At 50.2% G+C, this 19,215-nt stretch overlaps 1 protein-coding gene and 1 pseudogene across 1 annotated transcript in view; one reads left to right on the top strand and one right to left on the bottom strand.

Moving 5' to 3' along the window:
* Positions 1 to 3,557: 3,557 nt before the first annotated feature.
* On the bottom strand, positions 3,558 to 4,244 carry LOC106007390 (annotated as a pseudogene).
* A 1,443-nt stretch (positions 4,245 to 5,687) lies between these two features.
* SLC9A1 (solute carrier family 9 member A1) overlaps positions 5,688 to 19,215 on the top strand; it is a 48,545-nt gene continuing 35,017 nt past the window's right edge. The window contains exon 1 of the mRNA XM_004741078.3: positions 5,688 to 6,895. Within this exon, the coding sequence (XP_004741135.1) occupies positions 6,541 to 6,895 (355 nt within the window). The 5' untranslated portion in view covers positions 5,688 to 6,540. The remainder of the gene's footprint in view (positions 6,896 to 19,215) is intronic.

Raw genomic sequence — 19,215 nt, 5'->3', positions numbered from 1 at the left:
TGTTAATCGTCTTTGGCTAGTCTAACTGACAGGACCCCAGCAGGAGACCCTATGATGGGTAGAAGAGACTTCTCCTCTCCTGTAGAGGCCATTAGTGACATTGACAAGAGGGTTTAGGTACAGCATTTGGGGGTGAAAACCTAACTGGGCTGGATTTTGGAGAATGGGAGGAGAGATGATGCGGACAGTCCAGAAAGTACACCCAGGTTTTGGCCGTAGCTGGAGGCAGTGCAGAGTGAAGAGATGTGTATTGAAGTGTCCAAATAATACTTTACACTCATGACAGAAGCTGCCTGTCATTGCTAGAAGTTGATGTACATTACATTCATATAGAGGTTGATGCCAAAACAGGTTCTAAGAGACTTTTTAAGATTTACGGTACATATATCTGTGAAAAAAAAAAAAACATCACAAATAATTGTATGTTGAAAACAAATACAAGAAACTGTAACAGTTGATAATTCAGAAGTGAAAATTTTGTTTGTTTGTTATGTTATCTTTGTACTTTCAAATTGTCTTATAAATAATTAGGGGGGAAATTTGTGGGCCTGAATGTATGAAGTTGTGTGCTATGCGGAGAATGGGGATGGGGTATGCAGCTGTCTAAAACAGAGGCTCAGAAAGTTCTCTGTGAAAGCTGTGTGTGTGTGTGTCCCATTTGCCTATAGCCAAATGGAGATGGGAGCGATACAGTGTTTACATTTTGGGTGTGGGGAAAGGAGAGAAGGGGTGTGGGGGGGGGGAGGGACAGGGAAGGGGAGAGAGGCAGAGCCCAACTCAGAGCTTGATCTCACAACCCTGAGATCATGACCGGAACCAAAATCAAGAGCCAGACATCTAACCAACTGAGCTAGAAATGATTAAGCTTAATGAAGAAGTCACATAGAAAGCCAAGCGAGGCCTCTCATGTCAGCCAGATTGTGAACACAAAGGAAAAGTTCTAGAAGGAAATTAAAAGTGTATTCCAGTGGGGATACCTGGATGGCTCAGCTGCCTTCAGCTCAGGTCATGATCCCAGGGTCCTGGGGTTGAGTCCCAGGGAGCATGGGGCTCCCTGCTCATCGAGGAGCCTGCCTCTCCCTCTCCTTCTGCTTGCTGCTCCCCCTGCTCGTGTTCTCTCTCTCTGGCAAATAGACAAATAAAATCTTAAAAAAAAAAAGTGTATTCCAGTGAGCACACAAATGATAAGAAACTGAAACAACCTTATTGCTGATGTAGAGAAAGTTTGAGTGGTCTAGGTAAGCAATCAAACCAGCAGCAAATCTACTCCTGGTGAAGGCAAAACCTAATTCAGAGCAAGGCCCTCCCTCTCTTCAATTCTGTAAAGGCTGAGAGAGGGGAGGAAGCTGCAGAAGGAAAGTCTGAAGCTAGCAGAGGCTGGTTCCTGAGGTTTAAGGAAAGATGCCATCTCCATAAAATAAAAGTGTGAGGGGAAGCTGAAGCAGCAGGTGCTGATGTAGAAACTGCAGAAATTTCTCCAGAAGATCTGGCTCAGATCTGTGATCAGTGATCAGGTGACTACCCTAAACAACAGATTTTCAACATAGATGAAACAGCTTTCTACTGGAAGAAGATGCAATCCAGGACTTCCATAGCTGGAGAGGAGAAGTCAATGCCTGGCTTCAAAACTTCAAAGGACAGGGCGCCTGGGTGGCTCAGTGGGTTAAGCCGCTGCCTTCGGCTCAGGTCATGATCTCAGGGTCCTGGGATTGAGTCCCGCATCGGGCTCTCTGCTCAGCAGGGAGCCTGCTTCCCTTCCTCTCTCTCTACCTGCCTCTCCGTCTACTTATGATTTCTCTCTGTCAAATAAATAAATAAAATCTTAAAAAAAAAAAACTTCAAAGGACAGGCTGACTCTCTCATTAGGGGCTAGAGCAGCTGGTGATTTTAAGTTAAAACCAATGCTCATTTCCATTCCCAAACTCCTTAAAAACAATGCCAAATTTCCCATCCAAGTACTAACCAGGCCCGACCCTGCTTAGCTTCCGAGATCAGACGAGATGGGGAGCGTTCAGGGTGGTATGGCCATAGACAAAACAATGCCAAATCTATTCTGCCTGTGCCCTATCAATGGAACCACAAAGCCTGGATGTCGGCACATCTCTTTACAACCTGGTTTACTGAATATTTTAAGTCCACTATTGAGATGTACCACTCAGAAAAAACATTCATTTCAAAAACATTACCTGACAATGCACTGGTCACCCCTAAGCCCTGATGGAGATGTATATCAGGATTAATGTTGTTCTCATGCCTGCTAATACAACATCCATTCTACAGCCCATGAATCTGGGAACAATTTTGACTTTCAAGCCTTATTATTTAAGAAATTCATTTAAAAATTATATTTCATATGGCTATGGTTGCTTTAGATGGTAATTCCTCTGATGGACCAGGCAAAGTAAATTGAAAACCTTCTAGGGGCGCCTGGGTGGCTCAGTGGGTTAAAGCCTCTGCTTTCGGCTCAGGTCATGATCCCAGGGTCCTGGGATCGAGCCTCACATCGGGTTCTCTGCTCAGCAGGGAGCCTGCTTCCTCCTCTCTCTGCCTGCCTCTCTGCCTACTTGTGATCTCTGTCTGTCAAATAAATAAATAAAATCTTAAAAAAAAAAAGAAAAGAAAACCTTCTAGAAGGGATTCATCATTCTAAATGTCATTAAGAACATTCACGATCCATGGGAGGGAGTCAAAATATCAACATTAATGGGAATTTGGAAGAAGTTGATTCCCACCCTCATGGATGACTGTGAGGCTTCAAGACTTTAGTGGGGGATGTAGCTGCAGATGGGGTGTTAACAGCAAGAGAACTAGAATGAGAAGCGGAGCCTGAAGACAGGATGGAATGCTGTGAGCTCATGAGAAAACTTTAATGGATGAGGAGCTGCTTCTTATGGATGAGTAAAAAAGTGCTTTCTTGGGATGGAATCTACTGGTGAAGATGCTGTGAAGACTGTCAAAATGACAACAAATGATGTAGAATATTAGTTAAACTGAGTTGATGAAGCAGCGGCAGAGTTTGAGAACATTGACTCCAAATTTAGAAGAAATTCTACTGTGGGTAACATGCTATCAAACAGCCTTGTATGTTCCAGAGAAGTCATCATGAAAGGAAGAGTCAATAAATGCAGCAAACTTCATGGTTGCCTTATTTTAAGAAATTGCCCCAGCCACCGCAGCCTTCAGCACCCACCACTCGGATCAGTCAGCAGCTATTAACATGGAAGCAAGACCCTCTACCAACAAAAAGAATATAACTTGCTGAAAACTCAGATCATGGTTAGCATTTTTAGCCATAAAGGTTTTTTTCCTACAGGGGAGGGTGGAGTTGTCTGTCAAGTGATCCTCTTAAAAAAATATATATGTTATTAAACTTACTTAAAAAAATAAAAAACCCATGACATTTGCTGCATTGATTGACTCTTCCTTTCATGATGATTTCTCTGGAACCAACTTGGGGCTCAGACTCACAACCCTGAGATCAAGAGTCACATGTTTTACTGATTGAGCCAGCCAAGTGCCCCAAATGATCCTTTATTAAAATATTTTCCTCTGTAGTCTTAACTAGCTGGGCATTCCACTGTACCTCTATTGATGTCATCAATGATGTCATGAGGGTGGTGGCCATGAACATTGCAACCCACAGACTGGGCTGTCCCAGGATTCTTTAATGGTTCTGGAGAGCTCTGTGGCTAAAGATCCATGCAGCACCTGTTGAGCAATTTTGACAATCTCATCAAAAGTGATATTTCCAGGGGCGCCTGAATGGCTCAGTGGGTTGAGCCTCTGCCTTCCACTCGGGTCATGATCTCAGGGTCCTGGGATGGAGTCCCACATTGGGCTCTCTGCTCAGCCTGCTTTCCTCTCTCTGCTTGCCTCTCTGCCTACTTGTGATCTCTCTCTGTCATATAAATAAAATCTTTATCTTTAAAAAAAAGTGATATTTCCATTGTGCTTAATGTTTTTCTTCTTTCTGTCTCTTGACAGTTCCTTGAGGGCTTTGATACTTAGGGCCAAGAGTGAAAGTATCTTTTCAGTCTGGGTCTGTCTGTTCTGAGTGGTCAGTATCCCTGTAATCCTCAGACCTTTCCAGTCACAGGTTGCCTTGGTGATGTCATCAGCAACATTTTCTGGATCTAGACCCGGGGAAGACGGATCAGGGCCAGGACAGATGTGGCATTGATTTCCCCAGCAGTGTACCTCAGGTATACAACTTTGATCTCATTGGGGTCAAAGTGACATGGCATTGGTGGGGGGGGGGGCTGGTGTCAGATTTGGGACCATGGAAGACAGCTGCACCTTCACCTCCTCTAAGCTGAAAGCCAAAAAAGCCATAAAGTATTTTTTTAAATTAAGAATTATTTATTTATTTGAGAGAGCATATGCACAAGCAGGGGGAAGAGAAGAGGGAGGGGGAGAGAGACAGAAGCCGACTCCCTGTTCTGGGACCATGGAGCCCAACACGGGGCTTAATCTCACAACCCTGAGATCATGACCTAAGTGAAATCAATCAGATGCTTAACTGACTGAGTCAACCAGGCATCCCCACAAAGTGTTTTTTAATAAAGGTATGCACAGGGGGGCCTGGCTGATTCAGTTGGTAGAGCATGTGACTCTTGATCTCAGGGTTGTGAGTTCAAGCCTGGGCATAGAGCTTACTTAAAAAAAAAAAAAAAAAAAAAAGGTATGGACAGTGTTTTGTTTTGTTTTTATTGAACAATTTTTTTTATACATCATGCTATTGCACACTTAACAGACTACACTCTAGTATAAACATAACTTTTACATGCACTGGGAAATAAAAAAATTGATCTGATTTGGTTTATTGTGATTTTGCAGTGGTCTAGAACTGAATCTGCAGTATCTCTCAGGTATGTCTATATTAATGACCCTACTCACTTTCTCTCTCTTTTTTAATAAAAACTTTTGTTTATTTGACAGAGACACAGCAAGAGAGGGAACACAAGCAGGGGGAGTGGGAAACGGAGAGGCTGAATGGGGGGCCTGATGTGGGGCTCGATCCCAGGACCCTGGGATCATGACCTGAGCAGAAGGCAGAGGCTTTAACTCATTGAGCCACCCAGACGCCCCTGTCTTGTTCTTTAAACCACCCAGTTTGTGGTATTTTGTTACGGCAGCTCTAGCAAACTAATATAACTATACACTAGTTAAGGAATTCTCCTATTTTCTTATCTGCAAAACTGGAACCATAATAATGGTTTTATTGGCCAGGCTCTATTCTAAACCCTTTAGGTAGATTATCTCATTTGGTCATCATAGTATCGCTCCGAAATAGGCACATCTACTATGTCCCCTGTTCAGATAAGAAAACTAGGGAACAGAGAAGTTAAGTAACTCGTTCAAGGTCATATAGTAACTAAATACATAAGATAAAATACATCCTTTGAGAGCTCTTCATGAGACTGCTGGGGTCTAGTGAAAGCGCTTTGTAAATAGTAAAGCATTCCACCCGTGTTAGTTAGAATCTCAGGGGATTCAATCCTCCTCCCCGCCCCCCGCCCCGCCTTTTTTTTTTTTTTTTTTTTTTTTTTTGTTAACTTCTGACTCGTCCTCTTCCTACCCGTAGTTCCTTCCCTTGGCGACAGTGGTCGCTGCGGTGCGCGGGCGCTGACAGGTCCCTCTAGCCCGCTGCGCTGGCTGCTCGCTGGTGTCTATAAATAGCAGCGCCGGGCTCAGCCAGGCATCAGTCCGCCGCTGCCGCCGGTTTAGGGGCTGGGGCTGGGGCTGGGGCTGCAATTGTCGCTGGAGCTGGACGCGGCGGAGCTGAAGCTGGGCCGGGGCGGAGTGCAGCGCCGCGACGGGGCCGCAAGGAGGGGTGTGTTGCTGCCGGCCCACCGCGAGCCGCCCCCAGCCCGTGCCGAGGCACCCTCCCGCCAGGCCGCCTACCTCCGCCTTCCGCCTCCCTCCATTTCCCCGGAATTTAAGCCCGGCGCGCCTGCACCCCGGCCCTTCTCTGGGTGGGGAAACTCCCGGCCCCTTTCCGGCTTCACTCCTTCCTCGCAGGCTGGGCTCCCAGCCCCCTCTCTTCTTTTCCTGGACTGGCTCCCACCCCCCACCCCTCCTTTGGTCCCCTTCCCTTAGGTCAGGCTCCCTGCCGCTTCCCTTAGCTGAGTCCTGGCTCGTCAGTCACTTTCCTCAGCCAAGGGTCCCAGCTTTCCCCTTTCCTTTTCTTTGCCTGGGGTCCAACCTCTTCTGTCCCTTCCTCTGTCCCTAGGGTGCAATCCCTCTCTCCCCCCCTCACCCCCCACGCATCCCCCCCAGGCCTGGAGTTCCAGACCTATTGGACTCCTGTGGTCCTTTCTGGGTCCTTGGCCCCTTTCCCCAGTTTGGAGTTCTCCATTGCAAACCCAGCCTCCTTCTACCCCACAGAGATCTGCTTCCACGTAAATACCTCTCTAAAACATGAACTTTTCCTAGGGACGGCCCTAGTCTGTCTTCCACCTGCTGACCCCTTGCTACCTATGTCCCAGGTCTTACTCTCACTTTGCTAAGGGTCAAGGCCTGCTGAACCAAGGGATCAGCATGATGCTTCTGTGGTCTGGCATCTGCGGCCGCGCTCCCCCGCGAATCTTCCCTTCGTTGCTGGTTGTGGTAGCCTTGGTGGGGCTGCTGCCTGTTCTCAGGAGCCATGGCCTCCAGCCCAGCCCTACGGCCAGCACCATCCGAGGCTCAGAGCCCCCACGGGAACGCTCTATTGGGGATGTCACCACCGCCCCACCGGAGATCGCCCCCGAGAGCCGCCCTGTTAACCATTCCGTCACTGAACATGGCATGAAGACTCGAAAGGCCTTTCCGGTCCTGGGCATCGACTACACACATGTGCGCACACCCTTTGAGATCTCGCTCTGGATCCTGCTGGCCTGCCTCATGAAGATAGGTAAGTCCAGTTACCTGGACACTTCTGTGGCCCAAACTGGTGAGCTTCTTGCCCCATCCTTACCACTTGAGACTACCCAGGAATAAAGGGGTGGACCACTCCAGTAAAGTAGGCAGCCTCTGTCCTGCCATCTTGGTCTTTCTCAAACTTGGGCTCTGTGGTCTGAGGGCTCCCAAGATTGGAGTCAGCTTATGTGCAAGGGGGGAAAGCAGGATTAGAGCATGGGATGCTTCTTATACAAGGTACGTCCAGCAAGGGTTCCAGGCCTGCAGGTCTCCTGTGGCTGGGCCAGACCCCAAGGGGAGCCAGGCACCCAGCTGTGTAAGAGACAGACTAGTGTCTTCCAGCAAGTGGCACAGTCGACTCTGTCAACAGCAGCCGCGGCAATTACATGCTTCATGGGAGGGCATTCCAGAATGGAGTGTTTATCTACTTGGCCTGTCTGAGGAGTTTAAGTATAGTAGGGGACCTGTGTGCTGGACCTGTGGGATCCCCACAGTATCACCTTCCTTTATTCCCAGAATGTTATCTGTCAGCTTTGCCTGCCCAGGCTGGCCGGGAGCCCCTGAGTCAGTTTCCTGCCCAGGAATGCCATCCTTTACACAGTGTATGGGACTGGGGCCCTGGAAGTTTGTGAAGTCTGTTTTGGAGGTGGGGGGGGGAGTGGAGGAGGTTGAAGCTTGGTCTGGTCCCCCCAGTCACCTGCACATTGGCACCTCGCTGTGTCTCAAGGTGCTGCATGGGCTGGCCAGTCACGTTGGCTGGCTACTCAACCAAGTGGGAGAGGGACAGGTGATGGGCTCAGGATATTCTGGTCCAAAGAGACTTTGAAATGTTCTTGTGGGGAGAAGGAACCAGAAAAGTTGTTCCCTCCCCTCCCTGGTCTTCCTCCCTGCTAGGCATGGACACTCTGTTCTGCTGGGTGATTGATGGAGTTCCCCGGAGCCTGCATAGCCCAGAAGTCCCTGGAAGTGTGTCTGGGGCGGCTTTGAAAGCTGCCTTAGCTTTGTTAGCCTCACCTATCTGTGGAAGACATGAGGATCTGGGATTCTGCTGGTTTGGGTTTGGGGAGTTTGTGACTCTTGGTAGGAAGCTTTGCAGCTTTCCCAAGGACATGCAGGAGCTGAGTGGTGATGCTAGGCTGGTGTGAGGCAGGCTCTGGGACATGCCGCAGCAGGACACTGTTTTGACAGAGCCAGTTGCTGGCATGGAGCTTTGGTGCTGTGACAGTAGGAGGGCTTGTGCATGGAGCTGGACTACCAGCTCCACGTACCTGTATCCTGATGGCAGCCAGCTTCCTGGTAAAAATCAAGGACTGGGCAAGGGGAGCTATGTGTACTGATTCGGACAGCAACATGACCTTGAACCAGCTGGGGCCTTTTTCTGCAGGTCTTGCCCAGCTGTGAGACTGGCAAGAATCTCTAAATTTGACCATTACCAATTGAATCATGAAAACTGTGTCTTGTTGTTTTTTTTTTTTTGTAAGAAACTAGTGACCATGATGTGTCATTTGCCTATATGAGATCTGGAAGAGACCTCACGGTCACTGTCTAGAAATTGTCCTTCTCTCTGCAACTCCCTCGACCTTCCAGCAACACCCGGCATTGTGTTAGGGCACTGGGGGGCTGGTACACACACAACAAGTCTCAGTGTCTTCTCTTGGTGTGACCACAGAGATCCTACTCCAGGGAGGAAGGAGTTTGTCCCTGAGGGCCTGATATCTGTGTCTAATGGGGTCAGGCTTGGCCTGCTTTGTCCCCATCAGAACCCGTACCAGGGACCCTGAGTAGCTGGAGAACAGAGAGGGTGGCATGGCCAGGCCATCAGTCTAGAAGTTAGGAAACTTGGCTTCTCATCCCATCTCCCTCTGTGACCTTGGCCCAGTCACGCCTCCCCACCTGTCAGCTGATCTTTGGCCCCTTCCAGGTCTGACATTTCTGCCATTCATTCCACTGACTCGGGTAACCCTGGCAAGTCACTCAGCCTTGGGCCTCAGTTTTCCCATTGTAAAATGAGGAGACTGGATATGATGTCTGAGAACGTTTGCAGTTCCAAAAGCTGGTGTCTCTGGCTTGGAAGGGCATTCGGAAAACAGAGGAGCCCTAGCATCTGGCTCTTCTGGGGAAGAGAATTACAACCAAAAGATCCCAAGGTCCCTGTTCAGGTGGCAAAAGTGAACGACCATTTCTTCCTTTACCTTTGCAGTGGAGAACTGAGGTTAGATGCAGGCACCTCTGCTCTGCCACTGAGCCTATCTGAGCCTCTGCTTCCTCAGGTATAAAATGGGGGGAATAATAGTACTTAGAGTGCTGCCGATGTGACAGTGACCCCAGTTAACACAAATGAAGCTGTCTTTATACCTACTGGAAGTACTCAGTAGTGACAGCTGCCCCTGTTGGGACTTACTTTATTTTGTTTATTAGAGAGCCCGTGCACGCATGTAGGCTCCCCACTGAGCAGGGAGCCTGATGCGGGGCTCATCCCAGCACCCTGCGATAATGACCTGAGCCGAAGGCCGAAACTTAACCAACTGAGCCACCCCGGCGTCCACACCTGTTGGGATTTGAAGCACCAAAGGCAAATGCATCTCTATCTCAGCCTCCCACATACAGTCTTCGTCTGAAGCTGGAAGATTACAAATCTCTCAACCCTAGGCTGCCACAGGGCGTCCTTCCTTAAGGTTTCGGTGTGTTGGGTGTGTCCTACTGATTTTGTTCTTTCACTTTAGCTGCCTCCAGGGCAGGTTCTAGAGGGGGGAGGGGAGAGAGCACCAACTGACTTTGGGGACAGGTCTTGGGGCTGAGGCCATGCTCCCTGTGCATGCTCAGATATCCAGGAATCTAGGAGTTCATTCTGGGGTCTTGCCTACTCCCTCAGCGCCTCTGTGTGGGTAGGAACCGAGTCGGAGCCCTCATTCTGTCACGTCTGGCAGCTGCTTGCCTTGTAAGGTGCCCCTCCGTTAAGAATAGAAAGTGCTGTGTGCAGTTCGCCTTCCTGTCCTCATCAGTGAGCGGAGCCTTAGGTTGGCCCCGTCAGAGATGGCTGTGGGAGGCTGAAGTTCTAGAGGAATGCTTCTGGGTTCTCTGCTGACTGGCTCCATGGGTGACATGAGGCCCTGCTCTGGGCCTTTTTGCTTGCTCTGATGGTCAGGGATTCTTGCCTTGTCTTTGACAGGGAGGGGCTGGTGGGAGGAGGGGGGTTTAGACTGTTGGGAGACCTGTGAGCGTGACCCCAAGCCTTAGGTTAGGTTTGCTTCCCCACGCCCCCACCTTGTGATTTGGGCCCTGCATGAATTCCGCTTTGTCCCCAGTTCACCCAACTGCCACTCTAGTGCTTGTTCCAAGGGAGAGCCCAGCTGTAACCTGGCCTGCCACTGGTACCCCCTGTGTTTGTTTGCCCATATCCCTGATCTGGAACTCCTGGCAGAGGCTCGAGAGCCCATAAAGCAGGTATTCTTCTTGTCTCCTGACCAGAGACAAAAAAGCCTTCCTTTGTCTCTTCATGTCTTATAGCTTTTGTTTTGTTTTGGTCTTTGCAAGGCATATCCTGTCATTTCCTCCTTAAACAGGTCTGTAAGTAGGGGAGGTGGGGGTGGGGGTCACTGCCTCCCACTTCACAAGCATGGCTATCAGCCCCAGCAACTGGCTTCCTGTAAAATAAGACAAGAACTCACCTCTCCCACTTCTGAGAAGGAGAGAGGAACAACTTTAAAGGTCATGTTGAAATTGTCTCAAGAAGCCCAGACAGCCTTCTCTAAAAAGAAAGAGGCGACTTTTTCCTCTTTGGGCAGAGAGCTGACTGCAGGACGATGGGAGGAGAGGGTCAGCCAGGGGCTGGGAGGAAGCCTTCAGGTAGGACATGTGTCTCCAGAAGCATCCGGGCTCTTGGAGGGCTCCTGACTGGTCACGTTGCAGTCACGTTGGACTTCATTCCGCAGAGCTCCCACGAGGCATGCCTCTCTTCTCATTCCTACCCAGCTCCTCCAGCTCTGGGAAAGCAAAGACATGGTCAGAACTCCTGGGCTTCTGCCCCTGCCCCACAGTACCAGTGTCCGTGCCAGGTGCCTTGTTTCTCTGGACCCGATTTGCCTCATTGGTAGTGATGATGCCATCTCTACCTTCCTTCTAAGACGGGTGTAGAGGACACCCTTGGGAGTGCCCAGCACTGTGCCCCGCTGTTCAGGCCGCTTCTAGGCCCTGTTCAGACTCCACCCCTCTGGGCGGTCTTCCCAGCCCACTCCAGCCCACAGCAGTTGCTCTGGCTTCTCCCCCTGAACCCGTTTCCCTTATTGTTTATCCACAATTTTGGCACGAGGCCTAGCCTGCCCTGTGACATCTCTTCTGTTGGGTGTGTTTGTGTTTTAATCAGAATTACCATTTATTGAGTATCTACAGAGTAGTGTCAGGCACTTTATAAAAGTGATCTCATTTAATTCCTACTAAAATCATATGAAATAAAAGGCTATCTCTGTTTTTCAGATGAGGAAACAGCTCATAGACGTTATCCTCCATGATGCTGAATTGCTGTTTCTTTTCTGTTTGAGTCTTGGCATAACCCCCAGAGGAGTGCACCTGTCTCTCCTGCCCCTCACAGACCCGGGGCAGAGGCATACATGGCCTTCTGCGGAGTTGGAGCCCAGCCTCCTGCGCTTGGACTCCCTCTTGGGATGCGGCGGATGTCAATGGTGGGAGCCCTCTCTCTGTCCTGAGAAAGGGGTTCAGTGCCTAGCTTTGGGCCTATCCCCTGTCTCCATGAGTTGCATAGATAAAGGCTGGGCCTGTGCCTGGTCCTCTGGTAGTGAGTGACCTCCCTGTCCTCTCTTTTGAGGTGCCCTCTTTGTGGTCTGACTAGAGCTCATTTCTTCCCACCTTGGGCAGGGGAGTGCCAGTGAAAGAGCCAGGAGGGGCTCTTCTGCCTCTTGGCAGAGAGGGTGCTCAGGGCTCAGCAGGATCCCCTGAGAGGCAACCTCTGTGTTGGGAGCAGATGGCACAAATTTCTTTAGCCCTAGAAGGCAGGCAGAATCTAGTAGTAACTATCATTACTACTGTAACTGGTTTCCAAAGCACTTACGTATGTAGTAGTTAATTCTGATCGTCTCAGTGGGTTAGCAGGTGGTTGATGTGCCCATTGTACATCTAAAGAACCCAAGGTCACATAGCAAGTAAGTGCCAAAGGACGCAATTCTGGACTTCTAACCCAGGACCCCATCCTCTTTCCTTCCTGGCTGACATGCTGTGTCCTTATAAAGATCAAGGGAGACCAGAGATCCAAAGGGGTTTTGATGAGAGTAACTGACTAGGCACATCCACATTGGTAACTGGAGTGGTTGTCAGAAGGGACACCAGCTCCCCCAGTAGGAGGGAGAGCTGAAGGAGCAGGGCAGTCTGGGGTGGTCTGGAGCCCAGGCCAGATCAGCAACTAGAGCTAATGAAGAGTGTGAGGGGCCTGTCATTCGCTCAATGGAACAGCAAACCTTTGCAATAGAGGGCTTTTCCTTTTCCTTAAAGTGTTGTAGGCCCTCCCGGAGGAGAAAGGAGAGGCAGAGAAGTGAACTACAACCAAAAACATGCTGAATGGGCAGGAATGAGGAAGTCAAGAAACTTGAGATCTGGTCTTAGTTCTTTGCTGAGCTGTGTGCCCTTAGGAAAGGCACAACCTCTCTGAGCTCCTGTTAGGGATTACCTGTAGTAGTTTTGTCAAATTTTGCAAATTACCTTAGCTGCTGCTTATTGAGCTCCTATTTCAGAAGCTTTGTCGGGTACTTGCACAGCTAGATTGGGATTTAAGCCCAGATCTTTCCGACTCCAGAGCCCGTGTTCCTCATTGTGCCCCGGCTCCCTTTCAATTCATAAGTTTTATTTTTCCCATAATCATTTTGAACAAGAAAGTTTTACGGTTTTACTATTTCAAGTCTTAACGGCTCTGTGTGGATCATTTCTTGGGTTTAGGAAAAAACTGTGACCTCCCCTCCCCCCAAGTTCCACTATGAATTAAATCGTCCTTCTCTGAGGTGTTGGCATTGAGAAACACAGGAGAGGCCGGGAACTGGAGTGGAGGGGCCCCAGACTCCCTTTGGGAATGCCAGCCTAGACGGAGCTGGCTGGCCTGCCTCCTTCCGCCCTCTCCTCCCCTGCCCCCTTTCTTTCTTTCCATGGTGGGGAGAGAAGGCTCACTCAGCAAACCCAGGACCTGGATTATTCCTGAGTCATCCATCGCCTGTGTGGGCCTCATTTTGCAGCATTCACACCCCCTGCAAACATCTGAGTCAGACATGTCTCCCCAAGGTTGTCTGCACACACCGCCCTGAGCCAGACCATGTCTTTAGATGCCGATAAACATCAACTCATACTTTTAGGCAGCCCGTGATTATGTGTGGGTATTTTTAATCTTATAGGCTAATCTAATTTTAACTGAACTAAGTTTTGAGTCGGGCCCAGAGCAGTGGGCTCTCTCCCTTCTTTGGGATCCTGCTGACTTCATTTTCTTCCCCCAAAGCTCGTCTAACTTATGGGGCCAGTTCGGGGGTCTGTTAGGGCAGACCTGACCCCTGACTTCTGATACTGACTTGCTGAGAATTTGGAGTTCCCGACATCACCCCCAGCAAGTTCTTTTCTGAAAAGATACGTCCTTAAGCAGCTTGGAGCAAGGTTCAGGATGAGAAATCCTGCTCCTCCCCAGGCCCCCTTTCCAGTCCCTTGGGGGGACATTAATTCAGTCTGGCCCTTCCTCAGTACTCAGACTGTTGGTGACCAGGCCACCGCAGGCAGAGAGGTGACATCACAGCTGTGTGTCCACAATCTCACCAAAATGAATAGCTAACAACACTTAACACACTCGCCATGTGGCAGGCAAAGCTTACAAGCGCTTTCTTTGTATTGGTCAGCCAGGACCGAGAGCAGCTAATTAATTTGTCTCATCAAGCTGGGATCCAAGAGGCAAGTCAGTCGAAATCAGCCACCAGGCATTTAGCTTGTGGCCCATCAGGGAACCAAGAAGAGTGAAACCCCCAGCCCTGCTGGTTAGGAGCTTTGGGTGTGCTTAGGAGAAGATGGTGTGTTTCACACAGAGGGGATGGGCAGACTCCCGGCTGGCAGAGTTCAGGGAACGGCGGTCCCTGAGGGCAGGGGTGAGTAGGGGAGGCTTCTCAGGGGAAGTGGAACTTGAGCCAGTCTTGAAGGATGGAGAGGAATGAGATAACCATGCAGGACCAAGAGAGTTATTCTTAGCACACAATTCCCACAAGCATGTCAGCCCTTGAGGACAGGGCCTTTGTTTGCTTCCTTCTGTGTGCCTGGCGCAGAGTTAAGAGCTGAGTATCCGAGGATTGAAGGAGTGCGGGACTGCCTTCCATGTGGAGATGGGGTCCATGTGAAGCATGGGGCAGACAGGAAACGAGTTTGACGGCTCCGAGAGGAAGGAGAGCAAGGGTTGGAGAGTCTAGTCACCAGACTGGAGGCCAGGCCAGGAATTTAGCTGAGCTCCAAAAGTCACACTCAGAGTGCTTGGATCAGCCCGTGTATGAGCCGTGCTGCCAAGGCCACCTCCCTTTCTGGCCATCTCCCTGGGCTTGGCTCTAATGGAGGGTCTCTAAGGGCATCCTCTCTGGGCTGGGTGGGGTCTCCCTGGGAAAGTCTGGGTCTTTTTGGTCTGCCCTCAATTTGTGTAAGTAAAAGCAAGATACCAGAGCTTCCTCTGGGAGCTGCCAAGAGCCCTAATTGAATTAAACTTTCCCCGGGAAGATTCTTCAAGCCATCACTGCACCGTGACTGTGAATGAATGAGACCAGTGGCCATAAACCACACCGAGAAGGCAATCTCACTAATTTATGGTTGTGCCTGGACAGGTTGACGTGTGGCTTCTCTTTGTTTTTATGTGTGTTGGGAGTGGGCCGGGGCCAGAATCTCCTTTCTGTGGCAGATTTATTTTGAAAATATGAATAAATAAAACGTGTTTCTGGTCCAAACGAAACAAAAAGAAATAAAACAGTACAGAAGGGTATTAAGGTAAAAAGTAAAAGTTCCCCTCCTCACTTCTCTGATAACCCAGCTGGTCATAACTCCCCAGAGTTAACGCTCTCAGTGCTGCTTTTCATAAATTCTCTCTTTGTATATGAGCGTGGGAGTAGGAGGAAAGATTTGGTTTTCATAAAACCATTTGTGTAAAGGAAAAGAGATCTAGGCTGGGACCTGGGTCCTAGTCCAAGCTCTGCCTCTTTCTTGCATATCGACCTAGAGTAAGTCATTTTGCCTCTCTGGGCCTTAATTTTCCTATCTGTCGATTTCAGTTGTTGAAGGGCCTCTCTGGGACTTTCCAGCAGGAAAGGCAGTCATCCCAGAGGAGCCCCTACTCTGCTGAGGCCCAGGGCCGACTGAGACCCTTTGGTAGATGGGCCACTCCTGTTGTTAGCCCTGGCTTCAGAGCACAGAATTCTCAAACACAGGGTCATGGTCCGCTCCAGCTCCAGCTCAGGGTTATGGGATTAAACGAACAGGTTCGCAGAGAGCCAGCTCTGTCGCAGCGGAAGGGAAGTAAGACAACGGACAGAAAGGAGGAAGCACAGGTGGGAAAGTGTGTGGCTCGGGCTGGGATGATGGGAGCCCGAGCTCCCAATCCGTTGGATTGGAGCAGGAGAGATGAGGGAAGGTTTCCTAAAGGAGTAGTCCTGAGGAGTGGGCCAGGTGGAGAAGAGGAAGATTGTCTGATAAGACTTTTTTTTTAAGAGTTTATTTATTTGTCAGAGAGAGAGAAAGGGAGAGAGGGAGAGAACACACAAGCAGGGAGAGGCAGGCAGAGGGAGAAGCAGGCTCCTTGCTGAGGAAGGATTTCGATGTGGGATTCAATCCCAGAACCTTGGGATCCATGACCTGGGACAGAGGCAGATGCTTAATGGACTGAGCGGCCCACCAGTAAGGCTTGCTTTTGGAAGGGAATCAGGCTTGGGTGGGAGACGGGACTGGATGACCTGCTTTTCTTTTAGGATCTAGGTTTCTAAGAATCTTTTTTTTTTTTTTTTTTTTTTTTTTTTTTTTTAAGTGAGCTCTACACCCAGTGTGAGGCTCGAGCTCACAACAAGAGTCGCAGGCTTCACCAGCTGAGCCAGCTAGGTGTCCCTCAGGGTCTTTCTGAATCCATGGTGGAGTTCAGGGGTCTTGAGGACCCCCCAAAATAGTCTGCAGACATTGTATGTGTGTGTTTTTATCAGAGAGAGCAGTGCTAGCCACAGATTTTCTGAGGGGTCTGTGGCCCCTTTGTGCTATGAAAATCTGAAGGAAGGTAAAAGACTCCCCTTGGGTGAAGTGTAATACTGAAACCTGGGATGAGTGGCGGAACTCATCCTGGGTGAGAAAAACGAACCCCGTCAGAATGAGTAAGCTGTGTCCTGGGAAAAGGAAAAGGAGATTGACCCTGTAGAGTAGAGAAAAGCTTTTCTGGACTGGGAATCCAAGTAGATGCAGCCGACTCCTCCTGCTGTGCCCTCCTATCAGGCAGGGAAGGTGCTGGGCTCCTTCTGCCCCAGCAGGGTCTGCTGGGTTTCTGTGGTGAGTCCACACCCCAGAAGGTAATTCAGGCCTCTCCCCGTTTTTCCTAAAGTGGATAGGGCCCGGCCACACCTCTGAGTCTCTGCTACGGGAAGCAGCTATCTTTGAGGCAGCAGAAACAAGGGATTGCCTCTGGAGGGGACAGGCTTTGAGGGCACAGTGCTGGGCAGCCCTGATTGGCCTCTGCTGTTCTCCGGACTGAGGATGCTTTGCCCTCCCGCTGTTTCTGGGTGTGAGAGTAGAGAATATTTTTCTACCTGCAGAATACTAGTGGTAGAAAGAACCTTATGGTAACTTGGGGCCCCAGGTCCCAGAGGGGAGATGGAGATGTTTTGATGTCATCCCCTCATTTCCCAGCTGAGGCCCAGAGTGGATGTCCAGAGTGGATGTTCCCAGAGCCACACACGGGAGTTTAGTGGCAGAGGAAGGGGTTCCCTTGCTCTCATTACTAATAACCCAGGGGTCTCGGGGCAGTAGGAGCTGGATCAATAGGAGTGGTTGTGGCCTTTGTCCTGGATGTTGGTTTCTAAGCATTGGTAACTCTGATGGGTCCTTGAAGCCTAAGAAGGGCAGCCTCCTGCTGGAGTATCTGTCTGAGAGCTGTTCCTGGCAGGGAAGCCATGTGGCCTTTGGCGGTACAGCCCCTTGCAGGGGAACCAAGTGCAAGGCTTTAGACTCTGTCACAAGCCAGTGTCGAGCCTGGGTGTTGTGCTTTTTATAGCATCTTTGCCATCAAACTAGGCAGGGCATCAAGATCTTATCTGTTGGGTCCTGGGCCAGGGCCTGCGGGAATCTGGATGCTGTACCAAGCAGGCGGGATGCCTGCTTGAGGCGGAGCCAGATCACCTCACCGAGCACAGCCCAAGACTCCTGTTAAAACTCCTAGGAGGAGGGGGGGCTGGCGGTCTAGCAGGTGGACCAAGCAAAGGTGCACGAGAACCACTTCTTTTGAGGAGCTCAGGGGCGGGTCTGAGGAATGCCAGATGGGCACAGCCCAGTTAGGCAGGTGGGAGTGATTTGAGGTGCAGGTGGATTTCTATGAGGGTTTAGAAGAGGCAGAAAGACCTACCACCTGTGATGGTCGGGGGAGGGGAGTTTTGTGGGAGTGACAGAGTGACTGTTGGACTAACCCTTGAAGAATAAGTAGGAATTAGATGAGACACTTGAGTGAAACGGGTCTCACTGGGCACAGCCAGAAGGTTCTACTTGGGGCAGGACCTTTGAATTACAGAGTGCCCCAGAGCAGCTCCCTTTGGAAATGTGGTGATTAGGAACACAGGCCGGGCCACAGACTTGGGTTCAAATCTCTGCTCTACCACCCTGTGGCACCGTGACTTTGGGCAAGTCACTTTCCCTCTTTTCTTGTCTCAATTTGATCCCCTGCAACATGGTGTAACACCTGGCAGCAATGTTGGAAGGATTTGGGGAGAGTACCCTCATAAGAGGGTTGTCACAGAATTTGACATGTTCCAGACACATGATAAATGGAGGCACTCAGGAATCCCTCTAGGATCAGGGGGAAGAGAAATACTGGCTTGTTATCTCCGACTCCTGAATCTCCCAGCAACTGAATAATCACTTAGCGAGACTTACTAATGCCCTGCTGTGTGTCCAGCTCTGCGCTCAGCACAGGGGTGAGACGGCTCTGGGTAAATAATATTTATCCTTTTTTAATGAGTACACTCCTAGGGTGCTAGAGCACTTTCCAGCATGCGTCAGGAAACCTTCTGGGGAGTTGCTGTTCTCCTTTTTACGGGTGCGGAAACTGAGGTCCCCAGAGGTCGGGCGACTCCGCCTAGGAGCCTAAAGCCCGACTGTGACACAGCTGGAGCCAGACCCAGGGCTTCTCATTCCGAGTCCTGTGCAGTTTCTCCTACATGACAGTCATTTCACCATCTAGCTGTAGTAGCAAGACTTATCACTTGAAACATTTAATGAGCAAAGCACGATTCTGTATGACAACTTGATGTGTAGCTCTAAAAGCACGAAATTTTGCAGAGCAGATGATGGTGTTTAAAATAGGCCCTGCTGTGATACCAGGTGAACTGTGCCAGTATGAAGGACAGAAGGTTCTGCCGCTTTGTAACTCCACTACCCTGGCTGAGCCTCAGTTTCTCCACTGCAGCGGGGAACGTGTGTTAAGCTCCAGGTGCATCCTAAGCACTCGGAAATGGGAGTTGCCTCTGTGCCTGTAGCCTCAAGGGAAGAGGAAACACAAATGACTGGAAGATGGTTTTAGGCATGAGAGCCAGAGGCCATTGGTGACTGTCACCAAGACCGGCATGGGCATGCAGATGGGCCCTGCACTGAGTGTCTGAGTGTTGTCCTCAGCTGGGAGGGGGAAACACATCCAACAAATACCGATCTGTGCCTCGTGAGTGCCATGCCGGAGATGGGAAGACGGATGAAGATAATCCCAGCCTCCCAGGAGAGACTGACACGTAAGGAGGCACGTGTGACACACTGTGAGAAACCGCCGCAGGGCCCTGCAGGCTATGGGTGCACGGGAGGGGACAGGTGGGGGTGGCTCAGAGAGGGCTTCCCAGTGCTTGCTGCTGAGCCTTGAAGGTTAAGCAGGAGTTGGCTGGCAGGGTGGGTGGAGCTGGAGCAGGGCTCAGAGATGGGATTAACGCAGAACCATAGGTAATGCAGAGCCATTGACCTTTGCTTGTGAAACCCACTGGGGCATTTTTCACCACAGCCCCAGTCACCCACCTGTGTTGCGGGGCAGAGAAGCCAAGCCTCCCTGCAGGGCTGTGGGCACCAGGTGCTGGGTGTGGC

Source organism: Mustela putorius, unplaced genomic scaffold (assembly GCF_011764305.1).
Source record: "Mustela putorius furo isolate JIRA1106 unplaced genomic scaffold, ASM1176430v1.1 tig00003853_pilon_pilon_pilon, whole genome shotgun sequence".
In the NCBI taxonomy this organism is placed as follows: Eukaryota; Metazoa; Chordata; class Mammalia; order Carnivora; family Mustelidae; genus Mustela; species Mustela putorius.
The sequence above is the reverse complement of the archived record's forward strand: the minus strand, read 5'-3'. Positions and strand labels throughout refer to the sequence as shown.